Source organism: Labrus bergylta, chromosome 8 (genome assembly GCF_963930695.1).
Source record: "Labrus bergylta chromosome 8, fLabBer1.1, whole genome shotgun sequence".
NCBI lineage: Eukaryota > Metazoa > Chordata > Actinopteri > Labriformes > Labridae > Labrus > Labrus bergylta.
Genome location: NC_089202.1, coordinates 14,690,556 through 14,717,584, shown reverse-complemented (window position 1 = coordinate 14,717,584; position 27,029 = coordinate 14,690,556). Strand labels below are relative to the sequence as shown.

The 27,029-nt window shown below is 40.4% G+C and overlaps 3 protein-coding genes across 4 annotated transcripts; 1 reads left to right on the top strand and 2 right to left on the bottom strand.

The window, feature by feature from the left end:
* Positions 1 to 134: 134 nt before the first annotated feature.
* Positions 135 to 3,809, bottom strand: ino80e (INO80 complex subunit E). Of its 2 annotated transcripts, XM_020649120.3 has the most exons (8): positions 3,728 to 3,807; positions 3,319 to 3,401; positions 3,148 to 3,218; positions 3,004 to 3,056; positions 2,803 to 2,878; positions 1,897 to 2,014; positions 1,247 to 1,345; positions 135 to 721 (listed from the first exon to the last, which is right to left on the bottom strand). In XM_020649120.3, the coding sequence occupies exons 1-8, from the start codon at positions 3,753 to 3,755 to the stop codon at positions 515 to 517; spliced, it is 735 nt and encodes a 244-aa protein (XP_020504776.1). In that variant the 5' UTR covers positions 3,756 to 3,807; the 3' UTR covers positions 135 to 514. The 2 variants fall into 2 exon arrangements, with proteins under 2 accessions (XP_020504776.1, XP_020504777.1); XM_020649121.3 differs by lacking the exon at positions 1,247 to 1,345 and having other exon boundaries at positions 3,728 to 3,809.
* A 2,023-nt stretch (positions 3,810 to 5,832) lies between these two features.
* Positions 5,833 to 9,419, top strand: si:ch73-54f23.4 (zinc-binding protein A33). The gene is made up of 7 exons (XM_020649116.3): positions 5,833 to 6,260; positions 6,458 to 6,530; positions 6,732 to 6,827; positions 7,028 to 7,261; positions 7,918 to 7,940; positions 8,148 to 8,263; positions 8,343 to 9,419. The coding sequence occupies exons 2-7, from the start codon at positions 6,465 to 6,467 to the stop codon at positions 8,894 to 8,896; spliced, it is 1,089 nt and encodes a 362-aa protein (XP_020504772.1). The 5' UTR covers positions 5,833 to 6,260; positions 6,458 to 6,464; the 3' UTR covers positions 8,897 to 9,419.
* Positions 9,420 to 10,046: 627 nt separating this feature from the next.
* si:dkeyp-77h1.4 (uncharacterized) lies at positions 10,047 to 26,897 on the bottom strand. Its single transcript, XM_020649097.2, has 11 exons — positions 26,716 to 26,897; positions 21,688 to 21,747; positions 21,405 to 21,425; positions 20,996 to 21,271; positions 19,292 to 19,412; positions 18,966 to 19,141; positions 18,529 to 18,671; positions 15,966 to 16,113; positions 15,231 to 15,412; positions 15,046 to 15,138; positions 10,047 to 14,338 (listed from the first exon to the last, which is right to left on the bottom strand). Exons 2-11 carry the CDS (start codon positions 21,731 to 21,733, stop codon positions 13,529 to 13,531), a joined length of 2,016 nt encoding a protein of 671 aa, XP_020504753.1. The 5' UTR covers positions 21,734 to 21,747; positions 26,716 to 26,897; the 3' UTR covers positions 10,047 to 13,528.
* Between the last annotated feature and the right edge of the window lie 132 nt (positions 26,898 to 27,029).

Here is a 27,029-nt window from a genome sequence, read left to right as displayed (position 1 = left end):
GGGAATAAAACCTGACACATCATTTAAATAAACAAAAATCTGCTTGTAATCTAAAATGTTGACATTTTAAGGTTATTGTCTGACACACACAATTGTTATGGGTGCAAGAATGTGATATTTTCACAAACATAACGTAGCTTTGATATATGGCAACTTTTATAGGAAAAAAACACAAAGTAGATCAAACCTGCCTGTCACAACAAAGATGATGCAACGCTTGAGATCTATTTCCTAATAATAAAAAAGTTACCAAATAATGTACAAAATGTTTTCATAGATTAAAATGTATAACATAATTCGTAAAAAAAAACATTTATCAGGGAGAATTATTGACAGTGATCTTGCAATACTGAAAAAGTCCACAGGGGGGAGCCTGGCAGCTTTTTTTTTGAAAATGTGAAATGGGTGACTTAACACAGAAAAACATTAAGTCAAATGCCATTTACTCTCACACATACAGATTACAATACTTTAATCCCTCTGCTAATAAATACATCCAAACACACAGTCAGGCTCACTCATTGGGAATGTCAATGACTAGTTCAGCTTCATCTCCCTCCCCTCTGTCTTCGTCTCCTCTGTCGCTGTCTCCATCACTCTCTCCCTCCTCTTCAGCCGCATCTCCACTGAGCATCTGTCTAGGGACCCAGCTGAAAGGGCCGCTGGCTGCTGGCGTGGCTGCAGTGGCTGATGGGTAGTTAGCTGACATTGGGGCAACAACCTGTGAGGAATCCAGAATTAGACCAAATAGTGGATGGAGAAATGATGAACACATGATAAAGGAATGACATGTATGAATGGATGCATGCTTCATTGATGTTCACTAGGACAAAGTGTGCAGCATATATAGAAACATAGAGACATACTGATCAAACAGCAGCACAGTATCAAATGAAGAAGGCAAAAAAGATGTTGCTTTTTACAAGTTCTGTTGTGAACAGATCAGAAAACTGACCAAAATGGTTCATGTACCAAAAACCTTCTGTCAGTAAAACTGTGCAATAAAGTCAAATTCACCCAAACAAAGTTTTGTTACTCTCTAAGGAGAACGTAAAGTTAGAGACAATATATTTACTTTGACTTGTGCATATAAACTGTGATCAAAAAAAATAGCTTACCGTGCCTCATTCAATCTTATAGAAATGTATTTTAATAAACAAGATGTTTAAAGATGTGAGTATATCTGTATAATCATTATCACTTCTATTACTTTTGAGAATTTTCATTTTTCCGTTTCCCTTCTCACCTTCCCAGTAGTCTCTTTCTTGTTTTTAGGCGTCTTTGTTTTTCTCTCTTTCTTCATGCGTTCAGTTGGAGGAGCCAGATACTCTGGTGGGAAGGGCATCTGCCCAACACACACACAGGCCCCAAATTGCCAATTGAGCCACACATATACACAAGCATGGGCAATTTAAAAAGACAAGCACAAACACACACAAAAAAAAAAAAACACAGAAAAATGATCAATGAAAACAAAAAACAAAGGAAGAGATAAAACAAATGAGCAAAATGACAAAAAAAATCAAATCATATAAATAAAGGTGAATATAAAGGAATTATGTCCGCTGATGAGGAAATGAAAGTGGAAGCAATGTTTCTGTTTCTGTCCACGCTTATATGAGAAATGGATACAAAATGATTTTATCTGACAGGCCATCAGACTACTGATGATGGTGTAAATTTTGGTTTTGATGATGGTTTTAATTACCTTTTTATAGACTTTCAGCTTCTTGTTTTCACTTGATGTACTCTTGTATTTCATATAGTACGTTGTTTTTAATGTCTGAGTGTTACTGCCAGTGGTTCTATATGTTTTTTTTTGTTTTGTTTTTTTCTGGCTGCAAAACTAATTTCCTCTTGGGGACCATAAAGTTGAAGGTGAAGATGACAGCTTACAGTGTTGAGGTAGGGTCCAGAGCCTGAGGACTGAAGGGGATTTACACCAGAACGGGACAGCAGGGAGAGATGAGGGGAGGATGATGAGGGTAGACACGCCCCAGGACTACTCCTTCGCCTGAAAAATAAGAAGGCAAAATGATAAAGTTAAGACAAAGTGAGCCGGCTGGCTACGAGAGCACGAGCAGCAGTCAGACAAATATTTTGTCCACATTGATGCATTTAGCTGAATAGTCACACCAAGCAGGCCTTATTATTAAATGCCTCCCTTTCACTATGTTTGTGTTGAAGTCTCATGTTTAAGTGAGGTCAAGAGAAAACTAGCTTTAGCAAGGATGCCTTATACTTGATAACACATAATGACTTGTTGTAAGATGGATTTCAATCATGGAACATTTGATCTATAATAGATTGTTAGCTGCTTTTTTAGCAACTATCTGTTTATAGTGACAATTAAATAATAGTTAGAATGCCGTGGATGTCAGCCTGTATGTAAGAGCGTGCATAAAGGTTCTGCCTGTCAATACAATTCTACAATTCACTTAGCAGACGCTTTTATCCAAAGCGACGTACATCAGAGAGTAAGTACAACACAAGCAAGGATCTAGAAAAAAAGGGAACAACGTCAGTAAGAGCAAACGATCAGCTTTGAGTCCGATTGGACACACAGGTGCTGACAGGAAGTGACCAGAGGCAAAGCACAACATTGACGGCAGTTCTTGAGAGCTCTAATCAGTATAGAACAGAACAGTACAGACAACAGAGCTCAGACTACAAACGGACCCTCACGAACAGATTCTACATTTCTATGTTTAATCTGTTCATAGAGATTAGATGGTGTTTAACTGCTAGAGTTGACAGTAAGTCTGTCTAACAGGAGTTTTAAAGACACAAAAGCCATCTTACTTCTTTGCGCCGTCTCTTTCCCTCTCCCTGGGGCCTTCTCCTTCACTGTTTTCTGAAGAAACTGTAGCATCTGAATCTGGAACACAGGAGAAGAAAATATGAACCAACGATACATTTTATTGGTCAGAACTCATGATAAAAAAATAAAATAAAAATCCAAACCCACACCAGTAATTAACAGATTAAAACTGTAACACGTACCTGATGAGTCTTCATCTACCCTCTCATACTGTAGCAATCTGTCTAGGAGGAAGCTAGAAAACAATTGAGTGATGCTGTTATTGATCATGTGCACACCATTGTTCACTATCAAAACAGTTTCACAAACAAACACTGCTACTCCACCTCTTGTCTCTTGAAACTTTGAGAAGTTTTCTCTGTGATCTCCTCAGCTCCTCCTGAAAGCATTCCTGTTCCTGACAACAAGAACACGGAACAGGTAAGCCCTGTGACTTACACCGTAACATTATTGATCAAAACAATAACAAAACGCACATCCAATTCGGCTGCACTCACATAAACAAGAAATTTTAATTTTCGCTTGAGATTTTTATATTTCCTCTTGTAGTCGACTTCGAGGTCCGCTTGTCCGTTCATCTCTGAAACACAGCAAGGAGTAAAGAAACAACACAACATGCAGTCTGTTCTGCACTAAAACACTGGATGTTGTTTTCTCAGGGGGAAAAGTAATGTTGCACCGGCGTGTAGGGGAAAAAAAACAGCATGAAATACTGAATGCTAAGTTAGCCAAGCTAGTGGGATAGTTATCTTACCATTATATTATAGCTCGCTAAAGATACGGGGGCAACTCGCCATACGGGCCATTAAAAATATCTAATAATACAAATGTTAAGCATGCATTCATAATTTCTTCAATTGCAGATCTTATTTAATAATAATTTTTTAAAAAAAAGTCCACAGATACCTCTTGTTTGAATCTGTCTGTTCGTCATGGGCTCTTGTTTACGTTTATGACGTCATCCTCATGCGTCGTGATGGGCGGGACCTTTTTTTTCTTCTTCACGCTGGATGGTGACTAAGCGTTACTGCCCCCTTCAGGAACATATTTAATGATCGTCATTTCGCCTGTGTGTTCAATTTTGTGGTCGAGTCTGCTGCCTGAACCGTTTGGCAAATACTTTTTGACTGTTTCCGTTTGACTCTCAGCCTTCCTCATATCTTTCTCTCCACATGTTGTGTTTCTTGTTAAAAGCTCATAGGCTACTCATTCTCATCCAACCTCCACTAAGTAAATCACAAAAACTGAGTTGACTTTATTGTATTTTCCAAGTACAATATATTGATAAAGCCTTCATTGCTTAATACATCTCCAACCTACTTTTAATACTTTCAACACATTTACACTGTGGCTGAAACTGAAGGATCTGATCAAAACTTTCAAGAACTCAAACAGTATCGGAGCACATTAGAGCATTTCAAGATAATATAGGCCGGGGGGGGGGGGCAACTGGCGGCCCGGGGCTCCACATGCCGCCCCCATCAACCCTCAACGTGGAACCTCAGGTCAATTTTGACATATCAATTAATTGGAAACATGAAGAAAAACATGACAAAATCTGCCATGAAATCATGAACACCAGAAATATGTCCATAATAATATTTGATCACTGGTATATGTTGAGTTAAATTTGAGACATAATTGACTGTAATCGTTTTTTGTATGCTACAATTTGGCCCTCTGGCAGTGAGAATTAAATGAACGTGGCCCTTGTTGTGAACGAAGTTGCCCATCCCTGATATAGACCTCGTAGCCTCTAGGCCTACTGTGTGCTTTATTTCTACAACTCAGTTTCTGAAGCTGAAAAGGCAGTAGGCCTAATGGGTGGATGTTCTGGGTGTTATGGATCAATATACATCTGCAGACTTGACTGTTGCTGCATTACATGATAAGCTGTTTGCATGCTGCCTTTCCCCCTCTATGACTCCTTATCTGTCAGTGCTGTTGAGTGTGTCCATGGCTCAGCCTCTGGAATAACTGCTGTTGTGCCAAGCTTGATATTAATAACCCTGAAGCTCTCTGCATATTTTTTCGTCAACTCACCAGAGCTGGCTCTTTGTCCTCTGCCTTGTTCCCAGCAAGGGTGCAACACCACTTTGACTTGGTGTTGTTCCTCGTGTCCTCTGAGGTTAGCCCAATAGCTGGTCATTAACAGCTTCTTTATAATATGTAGTGACATCTAATCGCACTAGTATGAGCAGTGCTGGAACGGGTGTTGAATATACTGTTTCAGAGTACTGAGAGCTAGTGCTTGTATCCTATTAAGCTAACAGAGCTTACCATGACTTTCATTTGTCCTTTTCTGTCATTTTATTTACAGCATAGAGTCAGCTAGATTTGTTATTTAATCCTAATATATTCATTATGCTCGGATAGTCTTTGTTTGAGACAACAATGTTTGTGCCCTCAGTAATTCCGCTATATTTTGTTCTGTTTCTGAATATAAAAGGTCGAATTCAAATGCTGTGTTCATATGATAATAAGGTTTGAGGATCACAAGAAAAATCGTTTTAACAAATGATTTCCCTAAAAAAGATCCCAAAATATAACTGTAACAGCTACTCAAAGACATTTATTTAATTTGAATCAGTAGGCCACACTTGAGTCGTTGCTGCATTGATATTCAGTGGATTGCTGCACAATCTTCTATGGTTGATATTTGTATTTTGTTGTCAAAGTCCCCTCCACCTGCCGCATACTGTATTGCACTCAGTCTGCAGCTCGACCCCAGTTCAGCACAGTCACTTGCCAGTGCAGAGCACCATGAATTATAGATGAAGAACACTTGCAAAGATGAGTAATGCTGCCTCGGTGCACATACCCATGGCAAGAAGAGAGACAGGGAGGTGGGGAGAGAGGGGAGAAAAAGAAATCGGTAGAGATACTCAAAGTTTACATAAGAATTTACAGACCAGAGGAAGGTTAAAAAAAGAGAAAAGGCATGCGGCTTGGCAGATATGTATTCCTTAGGGAAGAGAGCAGAAACGCTGAGTCTACGTTTTGAAACTCCCTCCCCACCCCACCCCAGTCTCCGCCAATGCAAGAAAAAACAAGATAGTGAAACAGCATATAAAAGCATTGTCATAGCTCATGGTTTCTGTACTCTCACTCCCCAAAACATTCATTTTCTCTCTTTCAGACAAACACAGAAACACAATGCCTGACTGGCTGGCTGACTGACTGACTGACTGGCTGGCTGTCTCTCATTTTGTTTTCAAAGACACTGGCAGACAGAAATAGACTCTTAGGTGTCTGCTGCCATAAATTGCTGCAGTCTGCCAAACAGCCAGCCAGCCAGCGAGCCCTCCTGGCATCGTCCTCCCCTCCACACCCCCTTTCTCTCTTTTCCCTCTAATGGATCCATATATTCTCACGTTAGGCTGTGGATACTGATCTGTGCCTGTCAATTTGCTTTCTCCTGTTAATCTTCAGCTTGGATGTATGTCCTTTAAACTCTATTAGTTTGACTTAGTCTAGCGGTTGTTTTCATCTTGCTTGTATTCTCTTTCTCCCTCTTTCTCCTACATTGTATTGTTGTCATGTCCTCCTCTTTGTCCATCCCTTTTTCTCCTTTCCATCACTTTTATTACACTTTCTTAGGAGTCTTCTCAATTTCTATCATGTCCAATTTTGCAGAACTGGAATGTACCAAAACCACATCAAGGACAGCAACAACAATTGCAATAAAAGTCGTCTCTGTGAGTACAAGGTAAGACTTATGTTGTGTACTGTCAAATAAATACAGGTATATAACGTGTATCATGTCATTCAGCAGCAGGTGGAAATTTCCTGTTATAATGAAATAAACTTTTGTTGCAGAATATTTAATCAAGTCTATGTTTCGTTCCCCACAATTATATGTCTCCTCTGTGTGTGTGTGTGTGTGTGTGTGTGTGTGTGTGTGTTGCAGGAAAAGCTTATCCAGGCTATAAAAAGAATCAAGCACGAGGTAGATGAGTGCAGAGATGCGGAGAGAGAGACATACATAGAGTCTGTGCAAGTAGAGGTATTGTTGCTGCATTATTAATCCTTATCTTGTTCAGAAATACACTCTTTTCATACACAGTAACTCCTGTGTGCTTAACATTCTGCCAGAGCCACTTCTTGTCTTTCTTGTAAAATCCACAAAGTCATTTTCTTGGTCACATCCAAAGTCTTAGTTCACAATTGTCTCTCTCTGTCCATCTCTTCCCTCGTGTCTTTTAGAACAGCTTTGATGCCCTGGAACGAGATATCAGAGCCGAGTTTCAAAACCTCCATCGTTTCCTAGACGAGGAGGAGAGCAGGGACCTGGAGCGACTGAACAGGCAGAGACAGAAACAACTAAAGCAGCTGAAGGAAAGAGGGAAGAAGATAATAGAGCAAGGGAGAGACTTGGAGAGGGCGATTGCAGTGCTGAATGGCAAATTGGCTGAGGAAGACAGTCCGAATCTTTTGAAAGTGAGGAAGTGGTTAAACTAAAGAAGAAGAAATAAACAATACAGAGATAACATCTGAATATCACTGAAGTTTGGATTGAACATACCATGCAAATTTGGGGTTGTTGATAAGGATGATATAAAAAGATCTTGAGCTAATGTCAGAGTGGAAATAAAAGGGGAGGTACAGAAAAGTTTGGACTTCCTCCATAACAAATTGGGAAACTTCTTTGCACAACTGCAGAGCCACGCAAGGGTTTAATTACGGTCATTGGAGCTATCCATATTTGCGACTCTTCAAATGAAAAACATCTATAATTGTTTTTTCTGTGTGGACTACTTAGAGTTGCTGGAAAACAAAGTGACTTTAGAAGCTTTAGAAAAAGGGACCCAATCTCAGAACTGCAGAGCAACCCTGTTAGTTGTTCTCCTCCTCCTCTTCTTCAGCACTTATTTGATCAATTAGAGACACTGATTGGTTTAACAGTTGACTTCCTCTGTTTTGCAGGTCAAAATCAATTTCTCATTTGAAAGTGAAAGGACAAAAGGCAGTTGAGGCATGAGTCAGCTAATAGGAATGAGCAGCATGAGGCAGTCTAACACATGTGACCGCTTGTATAAACATTTATGAGTTCTATATTCACTACCAAGTTTCCTAAACTGTTTCTGTCATTGCAGGAAATTCAAGATCTCATAAAGAGGCAAGTTTTTCTCAAAGTTTTTTTTCTTCCATCAGATGTTTTTTCTGCCTCCACTGTTCTCTTCACATCTCATTTATCTCATGTGCATGCACCATGGAAGTGACTCATTTATCAATTTCCATAATGTACACTTTGTGTGTGATTTAACAGGTTGAAATCCTCTGACTCATCATTCAGTCTGCCTTTCTTTCCATTTTGTCCAAGCAGGTCTCAGGTCAGTTTGGTGCTCCCGGCGGAGGTAGACACTGAGGTGCGCTCTGGTCAGTTTGTGGGCCCCATACAGTACAGGATATGGAAGCACATGAAAAGCTGCCTCTATCCAAGTATGTCTAGAATATTTCATAAAAATAAAACAAAGCAAACAGAAAGTCTCACTTTACTTAAACTCTATTTCTCCTGCAGATATTACATCAGTGACTTTTGACCCCAACACAGCCCACCCTAATCTGTCCCTGTCCAAGTCCTGCACTTCAGTTTGGTTTGACGAGGATAAAGACAAGCAGGATTGTGATCCAAGCCCTGGACGGTTCCATTATTATTACTGTGTGCTGGGAAGTAAGGGCTTCACGACAGGCCGGCACTACTGGGAGGTGGAGGTGGCTCATAAGACAGCGTGGAGGTTGGGCGTGGCACGGGAGGATATTGAAAGAGGGGAGATGGATGCTACGGGAACCTCCAGCGGCTTGTGGACCCTGGCCCTGAAAGGTGGATCTGTTTTAGCCTGCACGGACCCAGAGCCCACCAAGGTCATCGTGTCTGTCCGACTTGCCCGCATTGGTGTATTCTTAGACTGTGAAAATGAGGAAGTGTCTTTCTATAATGCTGTTTCCATGGCGCCGATTTACACCTTCACCATGGGAACAGTTATGGTCCCTCTGTTCCCCTTCTATAATCCATGTGACTCTGATGATGGGAAGAACAATGCAGCACTTAAGATTTTTAACCCCTCACTATGATAAGAAACAGTTTTCCAGCAAAAGAATATATTTTTTGAATTAAAATTAAGAGCTGGAAGAACTCAGAATTATTCCGTGCTTGAATTGAAAGAAAATTAAATTCCAAACTATTGAGCAAATAATGCCTTTGTTTTACTTTGAACACAAAAAAATCCAAATGTATGCTGGTTACAGCCAACAATGAAAATATAAATAAGATTCAGCCCTCATAAATAAGCTCCTGTGAGGAACCTTCGATTTGTGGTGACTTTGGTGCCCCCTGTGTACAAAGTAGGCTAAGTCTTATTTGTTCGCTAATCTTGTTCTTATGTCATGATGGAAGTCATGATTTCTATCAAAACAGCTCATCCAGCTGTCTTTTAACAGTCAGATGTATCAGTCATTGTGGATATTTGCTGTGGAAAATGTAACAAAGAAGAAGTTGTGTTTCTTCATTGTGTTGTAAATCATCCTACCCTTAATGAGCTGCTGTAAGCGACAACAACAAAAACAGTTGCTATGTATATAAATCGTAATTTGTGTCGCTGATGGTCTTGTTTGCTTTTGTGGGTCATATAGAGGCATCACTATTCATTTGGTGCTGTTTCATTACCAGTTAATAAATCCTTAAACAAAGCTTTACACACTTTGATGTACTTATATAGAAAGTCCACTTTAAAATGATCATAAGAATATATGTTTCCAAAAACATTTTAATTTAATTTTGGCATATACATCTTCTGCGTTTTCTGAGATTACTTGAAATAATTCAGGATTGTTAAAGTTTAATGCTATGAGTTCTGGTGCTTCATATAAATGCTGAGCTGATTCAGTTATATCTGTAGATTTTAGAAAAACAACACACACTGGAGCTTATTATCTGCAGCCAGCTGGGAGCTTCAAGGTCCAGCAGGTGTCAACAACATTATGCTGTTACCTTTAGCATGTTTAAAAATATCTTTGTTGTGCCAGCGCTGCTCCAGTGTGCCGTGGCAAATTCATGGCAGTTCAAAAACGAGGCATTTGAATTAGAGGCATGCGGGCCTGTAGGGGCCAGAGAGTGGCGCGTGACACAAACAAATGGCCGTTGACATTGAGTGAGACGCCAGGCTGAGATCCAACAGACAACTCTGAGACAAAGAAAAGGAAACAAGGACAACAGGACAGCAAATGTCGTAATAGCTTGATTATTCTTAGTATTCCTTTAGACATGAAATAAGGAAACAAAGTATTTTCTTTACAAAACATCAGTGTGAAGTTGTGCAAAAAGGGAGTACAGAGAGAACAGGTGGGATGTCACACCACACCCAGGCCAGGACAGCAGAAGTAAACAGAGAGATAAGGGCAGAGACTATACTCACATAGTGCAGAGAATGCCAGTGGTAATACAATTAATGGTTTCTATTTGAGGGTTTCCAAAAGTGGGTATCAAACCAGAAACCCAGACTGATGTTTTACTTGATGTTACAATTTGAAATCCCACTAGACTGAGCCGTCTTTGAAATGCTGGTTAACCAAAAACTACACTCTGTCTGCCTCTTTCTCATCCATTTCCACTCTGAGCGGCGTGGTTTTACAATCACTTACAGAATACATAAGAAGTGGTGCCTGAAAATGCTGTTTTTAGCAGTCTCTCAACATAAGCCTGAGGGTTAACCACACAGAGCTTCTCATTCATCTGCTGCTATCAACCAAATTCAATCACGTCCTTAAAACTGTGCAACAATGATCAATGAAATGAAGAAACACCCTCACCTACACACAGAGCAAACTCATCTTCTCTTCTGCTACTCAGACTTGCATCACCTGTAGAAAATGCATCACATATCTCCTACACTTTAACATACCATAGACCTGTCAGTGGTTCTACTTTGTTCAGTCATGTATGCAAACAGTTTTCTACATCACTGAATACCATAAATATCAAGTAAAAGGTGCAATAAGGAGTGTTGGATCATTACAGAATATAGGCCAACTATCCAAAACAGGGTTTAGGCACTAAACAGATAGACAAGAGTCACTCAGAAATCTCAAAGTTACAATATCTTTTACAGTATGTTGTGGCTTTAAACACATTCACACTCATGACGTGAACACGTTTTTTCTTGACATTGCAGGACAAGTTAAGCAGGCACATGAATACCTTACTCACAACAGACGAGGAAGAAGCACACATTGTTTCACTCTGTACAAAGTGTCTATGAATAAACTCGGCACACATCACCGACACACATGAATCACAATCATAAATCATTCACACTCTTTCATACGTGTACATGATGGCGACATTAAAAAACATCACTCCCCAAGTCACACACGCGCGCAGCTGTAGGACAATAAAAGCTTGTTTTTTCAGCACATGAGATGAGCATGCTTTAAGTGACGTAGGTTAAACATTTAATAGAACATGTAAATACCGTGAGAGAAGCTGTATGCTGTGAGTATCATCATGTTTGAATGACAGATAACTGATCTAAAAAAAGATCTCATCTGGACGGATTTTTACAATATTTGGTTTTTAAATTAGTTCAAGACATGAGTGAATATTAGTGTTTATGGTATATATTATATATATATATATTTTATATTCTGCATTTAAGGTTGGTGAGAAATTACGTTTTTTTTTCTTCTCTATTATTACGTATAATACAACCACCATCCTGTACACTAAAAACATTCAGCCTTTAAGGGGTTAAACTGGTGCACACATGCAATATTTACAAGGCTGGAATGTGTGTGTCTGTGTGGATTGAAATGGTTTTTAGTACTGTTAAAACTGGTTTGTGTTTCCTTCACAGATCCAGACAACAAATGAGGCATATTCAGTGTTTTTACATCAGAATGACTTTGTACAGGGTTAACACGTCTAATATTTCTTGTTCATTTAGGATCATGGCGCCTTGATGGGTTTGCCTTTTTGGTTTGTTTTTATACTGTATCAATCAATCTTTAAATCAAATCATTACATCTAAATCTATGTAGTCATATGGCTTTTTATAAATTCTGCCTGATTTGCACCTACTAATAAGAACATCTGATAAGAAAGACAGCTACCTAGATAGTCCAGTTATTTATTTTATTTTTTTATACTATTTTCCTATATTTCAATGATTACCTGATTGAATTTCCATGGCTTTCATCGTGTGCTTCATTCACAAATTCAAATGTTTTTGTTTTTTTGTTGTCTTTAGTGCTCCATGCATGGGCTGTCATTGTTTTTCATGTCAGTCACTTAAAACATGAGGTTGAGATGTGCAATTTCCAACTCAATATTGTATCTGCACACCTCCTCCTGCACACCTAAAGGCCTCATAGGAGCAATTTGGAGCAATTAAACATGCATGACATATATATTTTTTGCTTTTTACTCAATTTAGTAGGCCAATGGCACAAGAACTAGTCGCTGACATTGTTAACTGGAGCAAACACTATGCCATGATTTCAAATATCTATCAAAGGCCATGCAATTAGTATGCAAGTAGTTAAAATGATGGCATATAAGGGAAAGGAAATAATGTAGGAAGGAGATAGGGTGCACTCAGGGAATAAATGACAGACTAAACCTGCATGTTTGTTGTGAAGACTTTAACTTTTTAGATACTTTTCATTCAGTATATGACTTATAAAAAGCCCATCTTACAATGGCACAATGGTGGTCCTGTTAAGTGCCTGGAGTTGCAGCTAGCATGAGCCCCCCCATCTCCTCAAACTGTAGGGGTAATGGGATTGTTTTAGAGCCTCCGGAAAATTCAGATCAAAGACGGTAAAGTGGTTAATCCCGAGTTAAAGGATTGGTTTGATAAACACATTTTAATCATGCGAGGTATCCGCAGGGAGCCTGAATCTTAACTCTGAGACTATAAATAGAGGGGTTAGCATCTGTATGGTTACGGATCAGAAAAACAAAAGATTTTCCTTTATGTGTCCAAGTATTGTTGAGAACAATTGTATAACATCCATATACCAAATAATATGTACAAATGCCCTCAATAGAGTGTCTTTTTGTGGCATCATTTGCAGTTAAATATGAGAAGGTATGAAATGACATTGGCTGGGAATCTCATGCAGTTTGTTTGGTACTAATTGCTATAAGGTAACGAGCTATTAGTGAAGTGGTTAGATAAGTATTCTGGCAATTAGTACAAGTATCTTCGTGTTGAAATGCTGTAAACCTTTTTTACTGGCTAACTATTCTGTTAAAAAAACCTTACGTGGAGTTAGTAATTTAATTGTAAACTCTGCAAAGATTTCATTCGCAGTCTGACAGTTTTACACATAAGTTACCAAAAAATGAGGCTACGAGGTGCCTACAATTTAAATGTTTAACAATCAACAAGCCGCATTTGTTGTGTGAAGTTTTTCAGTTTCATTAAGTCCAAAAAGTTTGTATTAGTAAAGATAAGTGAAATATTATAATCACTGTAATATTGTGTTCAGGCATGATAAAACAGAGTCCTGGCCCCAGTTTCAGTGGTTTCTTCATGATTTGGTTGGGGTGTTCGATTGTCTACAGTGGTGAAGGATGGAGAAAATCTGGGGCTTCCCTTGGATTTTTTGCAGGGGCAGGTCTCAGGTGGTGGTAGTGGTGGTGGTTGAATCCTCAGCCACAGTGCCCTCTATGCTGGTCTCCAGTGCGGCACTGCTAGATTTCAGCTACACCTCAGGGGTTTTTGGGGGGGCTGCTTTTGAAGCTGAGCTGCTGATAATATCAGCATGATCCGGGCTCGATTTGGAATCCAGGCTGGGCTCAGGCGTACCGTTGGTAATGGGCTCTGGTGTGGTAGGTTTGGGGGGTTCAGGTGTGGGGGGAGTCAGGGCATTCTTGGGTTCAGGTGTTGGAGTCAGGGCACTCTTAGTTTCAGGTGTTGGCGTAGTGGCTTTGGGAGTCGCTGGTTTAGGCTCTGGACTCGGGGTTGGTGCAGGCTTTGGATCAGCTGGACTGAGAGCGGCCTTTGGCTCGGGGCTTGGGGTCGGTTTTGGATCAGCTGGACTTAGACTAACCTTTGGCTCGGGGCTTGGGGTCGGTTTTGGATCAGCTGGACTTAGACTAACCTTTGGCTCAGGGCTTGGGGTTGGTTTTGGATCAGCTGGACTCAGACCAGCCTTTGGCTCAGGGCTTGGGGTTGGGCTAAGCTTAACTTCTGTTGTTTCGGGCAGGTCCAACTTTGCTTCCACTGGTGGATCAGATGTTTTCTTGGTCTCGGGTGCAGGGGAGGTCTTAGTTTCAGCAACAGGACTGGACTTGATTTCCAAAGCTGGTGGATCGCTAGGCTTGGACTCAGCAGCAGATGGTGGACTTTGTTTGATTTCAGGGGCGGTAGAGATGGTTACAGCCACAGACTCTGAAGTTGGATCGGGGGCGTCAGTGTCAGTGTCCAGTGGAAGGGCGGTGTTAAAGCCAACACCAGAGTCACTGGTCTCAAGGTTTCCGATCCCAACCTCTTTAGAGGAAACCTCCAGACCCTGAAATCAAACACACAACAAGGAAAGGTAAGCATCTTTAAACAACAAGACTATTTAAAGGGTTTTCCAGATGACAAAAAAAAAGGAATAAGGAAAAGATATAAAGGACACACAAGGCAATATAAAGGGGGAATAAGGAGAGGTTTAACAGAGTAAAATGTGATGAAAATATAATTGAATAAAACAGGAGAAATAAATTCACAGCGCAGCTGGAGTGCAGGAATAATAGCACTAATAGCCCAAATTGAATTCCATAAACGGCATTGGCAAACACAAGTTTAAACCTTTATTGAAAGAAATCAGAGTTGGAGCAGACTTCAGGTTTTCTGGGAAATCTGAATCCTGCCTCTCCATGTTTTGTTCTGACTGCAAGGACAGTAAGTGAAGGGACAGAAAAGGTCTTTCCCAGAATACCTGAGAGATTGGAAAGGTTCAGAAGGTCAGAGATTTTCACCCTAAACCACATTCAGGGCTTCATAAAACCAATAGTGCTGTCATAAAATCAAGTATTTGTCACAAGGGGAGCCACTGCAAAATCTGAGACCTGGACTGATGTGATCCACTTTCTTGACCTTAGTGAGGACTCTAGCAGCAGCGTTCTGAATAAGTTGCGGCCGTCTGAACGTACAAAACAGCATAAAAATGGAAACATTATTAAATCCTCTCAAAGACTCAAATTTAAGGAAGAAGAATAACACAATTCTTACTTTAATGTCCACTTCTGTGCTCTGAGATTTCTCTGTGTTGTCTGCTTGGGAATGTTTGGAGTCCTCACTGAGTTTGGTGATGTTCTTCACCACCTATCAAAGAAAGGACAAAAGCTCTTCAGGACACACATAATCATCAAAATCATTTTCAGATTTTGATTGCAAGTTGTGTTTGTCTCTCCAACCTGTCTGAAGGCCTCTCCCTCATCCTCTTTGCCAGCATTTTGAGCTATCTTCTCCAGGGCTGCAGCCCTCTTGGCCCTCTTCTTCACTTTGATCAAGCAGGACAGCAGACAGACCAGCAGCAGGAAAACCAGCACGCCCAACAGGGCGATGATGGCCACATACAGGGACTCCAGCTTATAGGCTGCATAGAGCCATTATAAGAAAATAAGGGGGGAGAAAAGACAAGGAGTGGGAGACTAAATAATTCATCTGACCTTTTATTTTTTTTTAAACATTATTTTAGCATCTTAATGTTCTGATATCATCCTGTAAAACATCCATCCATCCATTTTCCTAATCGCTTTTCCCGTTCGGGGTCGAGGGGGCCTGGAGCCGATCCCAGCTGTCATTGAGCGAGAGGCGAGGTACATCCTGGACTGTACACCAGTCAATCACAGGGCTGACATAAAGAGACAGACAGCCACACTCACATTCACACCTATAGGCAATTTAGAGTCACCAGTTAACCTAACGGGCATGTCTTTGTACTGTGGGAGGAAGCCGGAGTACACGTATAGAACCCACGCACACATGGGGAGAACAAGCAAACTCCACACAGAGAGGCTCCTGTCCGACGAGGATTTGAACCAGGAACCTCCTCGCTGTGAGGCAACAGCCTGCAGCCCCCCTTTAAAACATGGAACATAAATAAATAAAACTATCATTTAACTTGTTTCAACTTTCCACAGACTTACGTTCTACCTCCAGGTGGGTCTTGGCCACAACAAACTCCAGTATGTCTTTAATCTCGAACAGGCCCTCATCTGCAGGCGTGACCTGATCCAGAAAAAGCAGTGAACCCTCCATAGACAGACGATCCGCCAATCCCAAGTCCTCGCGGGCCTAGAATAAAACAAATTGACATATTTATACCCTTAGCTAAAATTATTAAACAGCGACCATATCTCCAGAAAATGATCAATTACAGAAAAAAAGAGCATTAAAGTTAACTTAACAAGGGTTGGTCGTACTTGTTTAAATGTTCTTTTGCAGTATTTGTAAGCAATAAAAAAGCTCTGGCCATTAGCAATTCAGAAAAATGTAAAATGTAAGATAAAAAGAAAAGATAATGGGTAACTGTCTTGAACAACAGACAGACAAAACACATGAGAAGAAGGAGGAGATGTGTTCATTACAGTGTGTTTGTTTTTATGTATTACATTTGTTTGATATGTGTAGATTTCTCTAATTGTTATAAAGTATTATAGATGCCTATATACATTTTTAACCATACTTTACCTAAAAGTTCAGCGAATAGGAGCTTCTGTTTTGCATAATTTATGAGTGTATAAAATTCACTAAGCACTCTTAAAATATGTGGTAAATAAGTACCGTTTGGAGATCAATGGAACACTTAGCTGAGGTTATAAACCAACAGAGTCTACATTTATCCTTTCCTGTGATTAACTTTGTTCACAGATGAGAGCCTAAACAATGAAAACCACGTCAACTATGAGGATTATTTTTGCTGTCTTAAACATGGCTTCTTCAGTTTCCCCCAAAGGTTAATATCATATTACATTAAAATGTAATCATTTTGGGGGACACTGGTAGTCTATTGGTTGGTGCGCACTCCCCATGTGCCAAGGCTGTGGTCCTCTTGGTGGGGATGGCCCAGGTTCCGAGTCCGACCTGTGGCTCCTTTCCTGCATGTCACGCCCCAATTTCTCTGTCCCCGATTTTTAACTCTATCCACTGTCCTATCTCTACAATAAAAGGCATAAGAAGGCCAAAATTCATTCTTAAAATATTTTTTAAAAAGAAAAGAAAACAAATGAGGCTGTTGGGTGAGGCAGTAAAGAAAATAACACTGTAATGTCTGTTTTGCAGTTAAATATTAAAACCTTAGTTTTAAGCTCCCGTGATGAACGTTTTGCGCCGATTTTGGCGCCCCCTATGGACAACTCTTATTTCTTAGTCGTTCTTGTCCTGAACATGAGTGGTGTTTTCTGATCAAGGAAATCTCATCCTGCATTCTTGTAACATACTCTTGTAACTATATCACTCACTAGTCTTCCTTGCTGTAGAAACTAAACAAAGGATGTTTCTATAGCGTTCTGTGACTCATAGCAATGTTTACAAACAGTGAACAATTGTTATATAGAAATGATCGATCTTGTTGCTGAAGGTCTTGTTTGCTTTTGTAGGTCATACAGAGGCATCAATATGAATATCAGTCTGCGTCATAACCAAACTAAATACTCCTCACATGAGCTTTAAGTAGATGTACGACGGAGGATTAGGGCCACGTTAAAAAAATAAAAAAATTGAGATTAAAGTTGTAAATTTACGACTTTAATCTCGTAAATTAACGAGTTTGAGACCAGCCTGCACGAAAATGATGAAAGTAGAACTCTTGAAGTCTTTAAAGAATAAAGTCGTTATTTTAGTCTAGATCAGAAGAGCAGCAGCATCCTGTTCTCAAATGACAAACATGGAGCATCTTGTCCTAAAGGTTTCACTAATAAGGAAAAAGGCTACTTCCTTGTGTAGTTGGTAAAAACAGTTAGTTCAAGAGAAGTTTTCACTTCAACTTGCAAGACCTTGTTTATCTGTAAAATGATGAACAGGACACAAACTGTCTCTGCACATGAGACACTTTAACAAGGCAGACCGATAACAGACACAAATAGTTGTGTTGGGGCTTTACTTATGCATATATGAAACTACAAATGCTTTTGGCACATCATCTTCACATCGTCATAAAATATCAGCACCATGAAAAGATACTGCAAGAAACTGTGGCTTTTCCGAAGAAAGAACCACACTGACTTGGAGGAAGTTGTCTGCAGAGGAAAATACTTTAAGAGTTCTACTTTCATTCATTTTGCGCAGGCTGATCTCAAAGTCGTTAATTTACAAGATTATTCTCATAAATTTACGACTTTAATTTCGTAAATTTACGATTTTTATTCTCGTAAATTTACGACTTTAATTTCGAAATTAAAAAAAATTAAAAAATTAACGTGGCCCTAATCCTCCGTCGTGTAGATGTGACATGTTACAATGCATTTCAAATATAAAAATAGTATCATCTGTATAAACAGATATTTTTTAAAACAAAGTTGAAATGAATCAGTGATAGAAATGGCAGGCATGTAGTTTAAATATGACTTCCATTATAAATGACAATAAAATCAGAAATCTTTGATAAATGGTGATTAAGGGACTTCTTCATTTTTTGTTATTTCTTGTTTTCTCCACAGAAAATTACCACAGAAGTGCTCGGACTAAAAAGAAATAAGCAGCTGAAGTTACACTTGTGAATTCTCCTTTATCCAGCAGTAGATGAGGGATGGAGTCTCTGTTCAGCGTGTAGTAGAGTTGGAGCAAAGTGCTGTTGAGGATCAGGTTGATTTTAAGTCTTTTACCGTACGGTAGAGTCACAAAAGTCTGGTGCTCTGAGGCATAGAGAGAGAGAGAGAGAGAGAGAGAGAGAGAGAGAGAGAGAAGGGAGGACATATTATAAATACAACTCCACTTTGTGTACAGGCTCATGGATCATCTAAAATGCATTAGCCTGCTAGAGCCCATTAATGTTTGGGTCTTTAAAAAGACATTATGACAGCCAAGAGGAGCGTTACAACAGAGAGGAAACAACAACAACATCCTGATGGAAGGAGCAGGTCGTTTAAAACAGGTCAAGCATGGGAGAGAGGAAGAAATGTATGATTAGTCTTCATTTGCGCTCTCACCTCGGACATTAAGACACACTTTCCTTTGGATATCACCTTTGGCATCCCTGACCGTGTAACTGCCCTCGTCTGCACCTGTGACGGCGCTGAGGGTGACTTGGCGTTCCCTGACGCTGATTCGACCTGCATAGCCTTCCCTGGACAAGCCCGTGCTGGTCAAAAGCACCGTAGCAGGTCTGCAGGAGAAAAAGTCAAAAGGATAAAACTTTCTTAACCTTTTCTTCGTAAATCTGGGACCCTCTGTCACAGAGCATGTGCATCAAAGTAGGATAATGTCATTACAAATTCCAAGGATTCACATATCAATGTAATTTTGTTGACTCTACCTCGATGTCTGGTTTGCCTCCACAAAAATGGGCCTGTATTCCAGTGTGATGGGTGGAGTCACCCCCATCAAAGGTATATCATAGTTTTCTCCATATTTAATGATCTGCTCGTTGGAGCAATCTAGGTGGTCAAAAAAAGAAGTAGAGAACAGTTTGTTCAAGAGTAAAAGGAAGCTACAAGATTATTAACAGAGGACAGGATATCGCCTGACATTTCAGTATGAAGGAGAAAAGAGAGGGAGTCGTTTTGCTCTGGGTGATTTTAACAAAATTAAAGAAATCGAGTGAGAGAAAGGACAGATGGGGTAAAGGGAGTGATGAAGGGTTAGGAAGAGGAAATGGCGTGACAGATGTGGCAAAAAAAGGGAGACAAATTGCACAGAAAGAAGCAGTGATCCAAAAATATCAAGAGAAGCTGAAATGAAAGGATAGGAACAAATGGAACAGAGGGAAAGACAGTAAAGACAAGATAACGATGGGAAAACAGCAGGGAGGGAAGGAGAGAGGAGTGGGTTGGTGGTTAAAAAGCTGCATAATTACTGCCTAGCAGCTCTGACATGCTCTCACACACAAACACAAACACATTACTCCCTCATGTGTTGTATCCTCTACATATTGCTACTCCACAGTGGCCTTTATTCATGCTGGCTTGAGCCCACTCCTCCCTCTGCATGTTTGATGTATATTTATGTGTTGATGTGTTTGTGTGTCTAATCTCATCGGAATTACTCGTCCACGCTGCTGTAACTTGTAACACTCAAAGGACAAAAAAAGATGTGTAACGGAGAGGTTTATTCTGCTGCTGACTGAATGATTAAAGCAGGAGAATTGACAGCTCCCACTCGGCCCTGACTCTGACTCCACATCAGATTTAAGAGGCTTATTTATCATGGGGGGCGTGGGGGGGGGGGGGGGGGGGGGGGCGTGGGGGGGGGGGGGGGGCTGTAGAGCTGATGTCAGTCAGTGGTGGAAGAAATGTATATATTCTTTACCATGAAGGGAACAACTGTGCCACCTGTGAAATCACTCCCTTTAAGCGGAGAGTATCAGTAGAAATATATATTCATTAACATTTCTTCTTATTCCTGTTTGTCTTCTTGTAGCCCATCTTATTTCTTTACTTCTGTTATTTATTTCCCCTAAATACTAAATCCATTTTATTGCTCTTTTGGTGTTCATTCATTATGATTGTTCTTATTATGTTTCATCTTAATATATTATTATTTCTTCTCTTTTTATTGACTTCAGATCCTTTTCCTGCTTCCATTGTTTTTATGTTTCTACTGACTTTTAACTCTTAATGCTTCAGCAGTTTTTATTGTTTACTTCATTTTAGCTTATAACCCACTTTTTAATATTATTATTTTTACATTTTTCACTTTTCTCTCTTCTTTTCTCTCATCCTGATTTCTAGCTTCTAGCCAATTTTTTATTGTTTTTTTTTAATCTCTTCTTATTCTTTCTCTTATAATTGCTCTTTTCTCGTCTTAACAGCCGCCATCCTCTTGGTCTTCACCTAAGTTGCCTGGGTTCCTGTGTTGCCTGAGTTATTATGTGAACCACGATTCAGACAAAATAAGGCTGAAATCACTAAAAGATGTATCTGCAAACGTGTGATATTTTCCCCTTTTATAGGATTTTATAGACTCAATGCTTAATGACCAAATGGATCAAATAGTTGACATATGAATGAATCATCATTACCTCGCACAATGAGACTGATGCGTCTGATGTTTTCTGGCTGCTCTGGATTCTTCACTGTGTACACGCCCTCGTCTCCCTCACCTACAGCGTCTATAATGAGGTGGCTGAGGTGGCGGTTGAGTTTGGCCCGGCTGTTGACCACGCTGCCTCCTCGCATCAGGTCAACATCGCCGGACCGCGGAGCAGATCTGCTTTTAAACGTGACCTCCAGTGTGAGTGAGGGCAGCAAGATGTGGAAGTCCTCCCCGTGGAACAAAGTCATGGATTCCTCTTCGACTGGATCGTATGATGGGAAATTGAAGGAGGAAGAATTGACAACCACAGAAGAGGGCACGAAAAGCTCATAATTTATAATTAATGAGTGATGAGTTCAGGATTTTGTATTACACACGGGTACACTGAATCTTACCTTTTACAGGGACGGAAAGAGCTGTAGACGAAGAAGGAAGAAAATACAAATGAAGTAAAATCATAGATATCTTTTGCCATCAATTAAACAGTTTCTGATTCCTATTTTTCTTTTTTATTCAATGTTCGTCTTTTCCTACATGTAACATTTTGTCTCATATTATTTTGGATTATTTCACATATTTTCTAAATGAGGATTCCAACATCTTCAAGATATTGAAGAATTTCCATATTCCAACACCACACCAAGAGGGAAACATAATTCTGAAGTGTTCTTAACATACCTGTTGTGAGCAGAACGCTGAATACGATCATCCTGACTGTCGCCATCCTGGTTGATTCTTCTAGAAAGATCAAATGAAACATAAAACGGAAACAAAAGAGGCACATTTATTATAACGGCAATTTGTTCGTTTAAAAAACATCACTCTTTATTACTTTAACTTTTGAATCAATAGAGAGGACATGCTGGTGACAGATGTGGCTAAATCACACTGGTGTATGATATTATCCATGGATGATCTCACCCTGTGATAACTGAAGTGACCACGAGGCTCATAAAGTGAACTTTACTTTCATTTAGAGATTCAGTTTTCCGATATTTGTTTTGCTTCTTTTTGCTCTTCTGAAGGAAGCTTTTAATTTGAAGGGAACATTTTTTTTATTGTGCAAGAAACAACAAGATTTAGAGTACTGTGACTAATGCAATTAGTGTCTTTATTGGCTGACAATACAATAACAGCCTTTTGGCTCCAATTCAAGAGCCCGATCCCCGCCCAAATGTAATCAATTGTTCCAAAGATTTAAGGTTGACCTGTGCCCCAACATTAAGGAAATCACTTTTTACGGTCATGGCTGTAAATAAGCAAAAAAAAAACCACTAACCACTAACTCGCTTTCCAAACAGAGGTAAAAGGACGTGAACCCTTAGAATGTCTGTTTGCAGTCAAATACAGCAGTAAAACAAAGTGCTCCTTGATTCAGTGCTGTCTAAGGCGTTCCTTGAAGAGTCAAGGACAAAAATCTATTTCCTCTTTTTCCTAAAAAAAAGTCTTCGATCGGATGAGCTTTGAACATGAAATGTTGACTATTGCAAGGGTGGGGGGGGATATATACTCATAGGACAGTTGGAAGGGTAGACTCCTGATTAATTGAGGCGATATTGATGATGTGAATGACGTTCCTCTGCGCTGAGACATCAGAGGCATAACATCAAGGCGTTGGGGCAGTAGCAACTTTCCTGTGGTTTTTATTTATAAAGCCCAGGAGGGGAGCAGGAGGAAACACCTGCAGTGCTTACAGTCAGCGGGAAACAGCACACTGTCAAGGTTATCTATATGCCACAAAAAGTATGCACTTCATTATTCATAATGCTGTATACTTCATTATTCATACAAAACAGTGGGCTTTAACCTTGCATACATACAAGGCCTGCATTGTCTTCTTTCCTAACCTGTAGATGTTCTTTAAGGGGCATTAAGAATTCAATAGGGTTATCTTATCACTCTAAACATCGAACAAAGCACCCAAGCAGATCTGCAGAGAATCTAGCGCTCCCTGTAGATTAAATGTATCTGCCTTGCCTGGAGGTTTTTATTGGACTTGAGACTTTAAAAACAACGTGTGGTTAACCTTCTGTTGAGAAGGTCAGTGATAGTGTAATTCTAACGCCATAGAACATCTTAAGGCAGCTGAAAAATACGGGCCATGCTAAGATTTATGTGTTTAAGATAGTGTTGTCTTAATAAAATGTCAACCAGCATTTATATCTAAAGGAGTCACCTCCTTTTCTTAAGTGTATGCACATGTTTATTACGACCACCTGGCTTTACATCACTGTCAGGGATTGTTTATTGATTAAGTTCATGAATTTAAATACAGAATAATTCATGGAGCTCCAGATAATTCTTTCAGACTGCAGGGAAACAATAGGGTACTTTCCACTGCGAGAAAGCCTGCATGCAGGGAAACGTTCTTTTTCTCAAACCCTCATGATGGTTTCTAGGAAGAGCCATGAGTAATCACAACACTGAGGGGAATGTGTTGAAGTGAAAGTGCCGACTGCTACAGCGAGGCATCTGAGGAAACGCATTTTGTGCAAAAGATATTTTACTGCTGTTTCCATTTACAAAGCCCAGGAGGGGACTGGGAGGAACACCTGCAGTGCACTTTGCATCCCAGTCACACTTTGCAGCAGCAGCTAATAAACCTGCACTGAAGATAAAAGTGCCTCGTTTTAACACAGGAGGAATCATAAGACATGCCTTTCCTGCTGGAAATGACAAAGCATTAAGCCATCATCACTGTGTATAAGCCTGCGAGCAGGCACAGTGCAGATTTCCCAGGTTTCCCATCTTCCAACCCACATTACTGTTTCACATAAGGTCTCACACATTCCTCTGCCCTGTGCATGCCACACATCTGCACAGATAGCCAGACAGAGAGTCTAAAAGCCTGATTTTATTGCATCTGAAACAAAATATGGAGCAAAGCTGCGTCACACAGAACAGAGTCTCTTGGCAGCAAACCCTAAGTGTCCTTTTCTTCAGTTGTCTATATATCACTTAAATTACACTGCAATTTTATTACTGCAGTGTCCGATAATTGTATCGCATATTTTCTGCTTTGAAGCACAGTCTTTCATGCTCTGGTCATAATTTACAACTTGCAAAAACTGACTGTTGACCCCTGCAGCCATCAGCATTTAATGAATTCAGTATAGTCGGTTATAGTCGGATGCAGGTTCGGATGGCTCAGAAGAAAGACAAAAGTGAGCCGTGTCCATCTGTTAGTATCATCAGTAGGCCTCGAGGAAACACTGCAGCCAATCTGGTGTTTCTATATGCACGGTCTGTGAAGCAAGAAATGTGAAATCTTCTACTTTGTTTTGTGCATTTTTGAGCATTTGAAGTCAAAACTACAAAGGCATCCTCCTTATGTATAAACATGCAATACAATGAAAACATGAATAAGCTTTACAGACTTTTTGGGCTGGAAAGTATGGAAATAGACAAATATGCCATTAGTTGTCCTTCCCTGACTCTTCCACTTCACTCAGACTTGATTTCACTTCGGCTGGATTCTACTTTTTTTTTAATCCATTTTCACACTTCTTTCAGCATTCTCACATCTCCAAGTGTTGCTTTCTTTCACCATTACAACCCTGTTAAAGTCTGCCTGTGCTCTCCTCCCATAACTTTCCTCTATTTGACAGGTAAGTGTCACGTCTGATTTTTTCTCCAGCACATTTCATCCTCTCAGTATGACTCCTCTTTACCCTGCATCCTCCACTCCCTATCTCAGGGCATCACTCTCATTTCCCCCTTCTTTGCCGTTCTCTCTCTCTTCTCTATCACGTCTCTTTCATCCTCTCCTCCTCTTTATCTTACATAATTCAAGCCCGTGCATCCCACTCTGAAATCAAAGCCTGCTTCTGTGCTGCTTCTAACTCCAAACTCCCTACTTACTAGAAGAACAGGCAGGTCTTTGTCCAGGCGCCTCAAAGAGGCGGAAATGCCATCAATGACTGCAGATGTGGGGACCTTTACAAAGCAACCTCTGTGACTTTACCCAGTGTTTCCCCAGCATTATATTAGGGAAGGTCAAGTTGATTAAAAAAATAATACTTTTATTTTGTAGAGATGGGATAGTGTAGAGATGGAATAGTGGATAGAGTCGGAAATCAGGGAAATAAGTCATTTAAGGAAACCTTTCCGACAGAACAGGACAGCTGTCATTAAAAGTAACGCATGAACACCAAGATTCCTTCAAGTGTTTGTGTCGGCGTCCGTCTGCCTGCACCTCCCCCCCCCCCCCCCCCCCCCCCCCCTCCAAAGCTGTAAACCTAGGGGAAACACTGTTACCCTTCACCATTCTCTTTCATTTTCACTTTACTCTTTGCCCAAATGATGGGGAGAAACTTTGATGATGAGGATGAGGAGACTTGCTGGAACTGCAGCTCAAATGCATCTTTACAGGATGCACAGATGCACATGCTGCATTCTCTTCTCACAGCACCAGACATTTATAAAACATGAGGCAGCAAAAAAAGAAAAAGAAAAGAAGACTGCTGCACAAGAGACACAAACTATGAAATGGCTGAGTGTTTACTTTAGGTGCACCATTCTCTTTTGCTGATACAAGGGGCTTGCAAAACTCAAAAACTTCAAAATTATCCATTCAACTGATCCCAAATATCCAAACTGGCAACCTCTGCACTTAACCGATATAACATTTCAGATCAGCACAGTAGAAGGAAATGGTGCAGGGAAAAAGAGGCTAAAAATCCTTAAGATCTTGCCTCAACAACATCCAAATATATCATTTCTATAAGTTTACCTTCGATTTAAAGCCTGCAGCACCTGACAACATATTTCCTTTCAGAGCTGGCTGCAGTGAACTAAAGGATGAGACAGGTTTCCACCATATTGCATGCACCTGTCAGATCCATTACAATCAGTGGGCACTGGGCAGGAGCAGGGAGAGAGATGGATGAGGTATTTGAATCAATGACAAACTCACTATAAGACCGAAGAAGATGCGAAATATGTGGTGAGAAAAAAGACTCTAACGCATCCACTGCCCTCGTGTCCCTGTAGGCCTTGATGCAGCTCTGGTCACAGTCTGTGAGCAGCAAAATGCAGGCGGAGGCAACACAGCTAGAGAGCCTTCTGGCTGATGGAGCATCCTCTAAGATAATGGATGCTATTAAGCTGTTAAGTGTCCTGAACATTTTGCCTATGACTTCCTTATCTTTAAAGAGGGTGGCTTTAGGTGAATGAGATAAGGCTATCATTCCATGATAATTATAAGATATATAATGGCAGCAATGTAAAAAATACTTTAATCTTCATGATTTTAATTAAGATGGCCTAATCCACTTAGACTCCTCTTTTTTATGGTCAAGCTGTTTAAAAGGGGAATCAAAATCTGACATCAACCAGCATCCTTCAAAATAAAACTGCATTAGGCTGCATCTCTAACCACCGGAATCCCATAAGGAGGTTAAGAAATTAACCTAAAATATCCAAGGAAGCCGCAGCCGGCTCCATCCCGGGACCAATAACTCCGATAGCAGGATCAACATATTTTCACACCTTTCCTTGTTGACAGTAAGGTCGAAAACCAATGATAACCCTCCAGCACAAAGTCCATTCAGTCACCCATCTCTGGGCCGGGATAGCCGATAACAGCATCAGCCGAAAAACTGCAGAATTTAACCCGTCATGCACCAGTCACATATGAGACACACGTCCGCACATGCACGTTAGGGAGAAGAAGAAAAAAACAACAACAACAGAAAATCAGCTTACCTTGAATCGCCCGGCTGGAGTCAAAGTAGACGTCGGGATGCCTTCAGAGGTGAAGATCAGTGTGGACGCTGCCGGTTTCCTCCCTCGTCGTCTCCCTCCCTTTCAACCTCGCCCCCCTCAAGAGCCGCACTTCACGACTCGGGCTCAACATTTGGAAGATGTTCAGAATATGTCGGGCTCTGCTGCTCGAGCTCGGAGACACTCGACTCGTGTCGGGAAACACCGGCAGCCCCCCCCCTTGCCCCTTAAAAAGACACATGTACGGTCACCTGACAGGTGAGGTGGGGTATTAGATGATTGATGCTGATTGAGCT

Bases quoted from the DNA above. Each gene is read 5' to 3' on its own strand.
- ino80e (XM_020649120.3), bottom strand. From the start codon at position 3,755: ATGACGAACAGACAGATTCAAACAAGAG. The intron at 2,879-3,003 runs GTACGTGTTACA...CCTGTGTTCCAG, and splicing joins GGTAGATGAAGACTCATCAG to ATTCAGATGCTACAGTTTCT. The intron at 722-1,246 runs GTGAGAAGGGAA...GATTCCTCACAG, and splicing joins AGAAAGAGACTACTGGGAAG to GTTGTTGCCCCAATGTCAGC.
- si:ch73-54f23.4 (XM_020649116.3), top strand. From the start codon at position 6,465: ATGTACCAAAACCACATCAAGGACAGCAACAACAATTGCAATAAAAGT. The intron at 7,941-8,147 runs GCAAGTTTTTCT...TTGTCCAAGCAG, and splicing joins ATTCAAGATCTCATAAAGAG to GTCTCAGGTCAGTTTGGTGC. The intron at 8,264-8,342 runs GTATGTCTAGAA...TTTCTCCTGCAG, and splicing joins GAAAAGCTGCCTCTATCCAA to ATATTACATCAGTGACTTTT.
- si:dkeyp-77h1.4 (XM_020649097.2), bottom strand. From the start codon at position 21,733: ATGGCGACAGTCAGGATGATCGTATTCAGCGTTCTGCTCACAACAG. The intron at 19,142-19,291 runs GTAGAGTCAACA...TTTCTCCTGCAG, and splicing joins GAGGCAAACCAGACATCGAG to ACCTGCTACGGTGCTTTTGA. The intron at 16,114-18,528 runs GTAACTTCAGCT...GTTTTATTCTAG, and splicing joins ATAAAGGAGAATTCACAAGT to GCCCGCGAGGACTTGGGATT.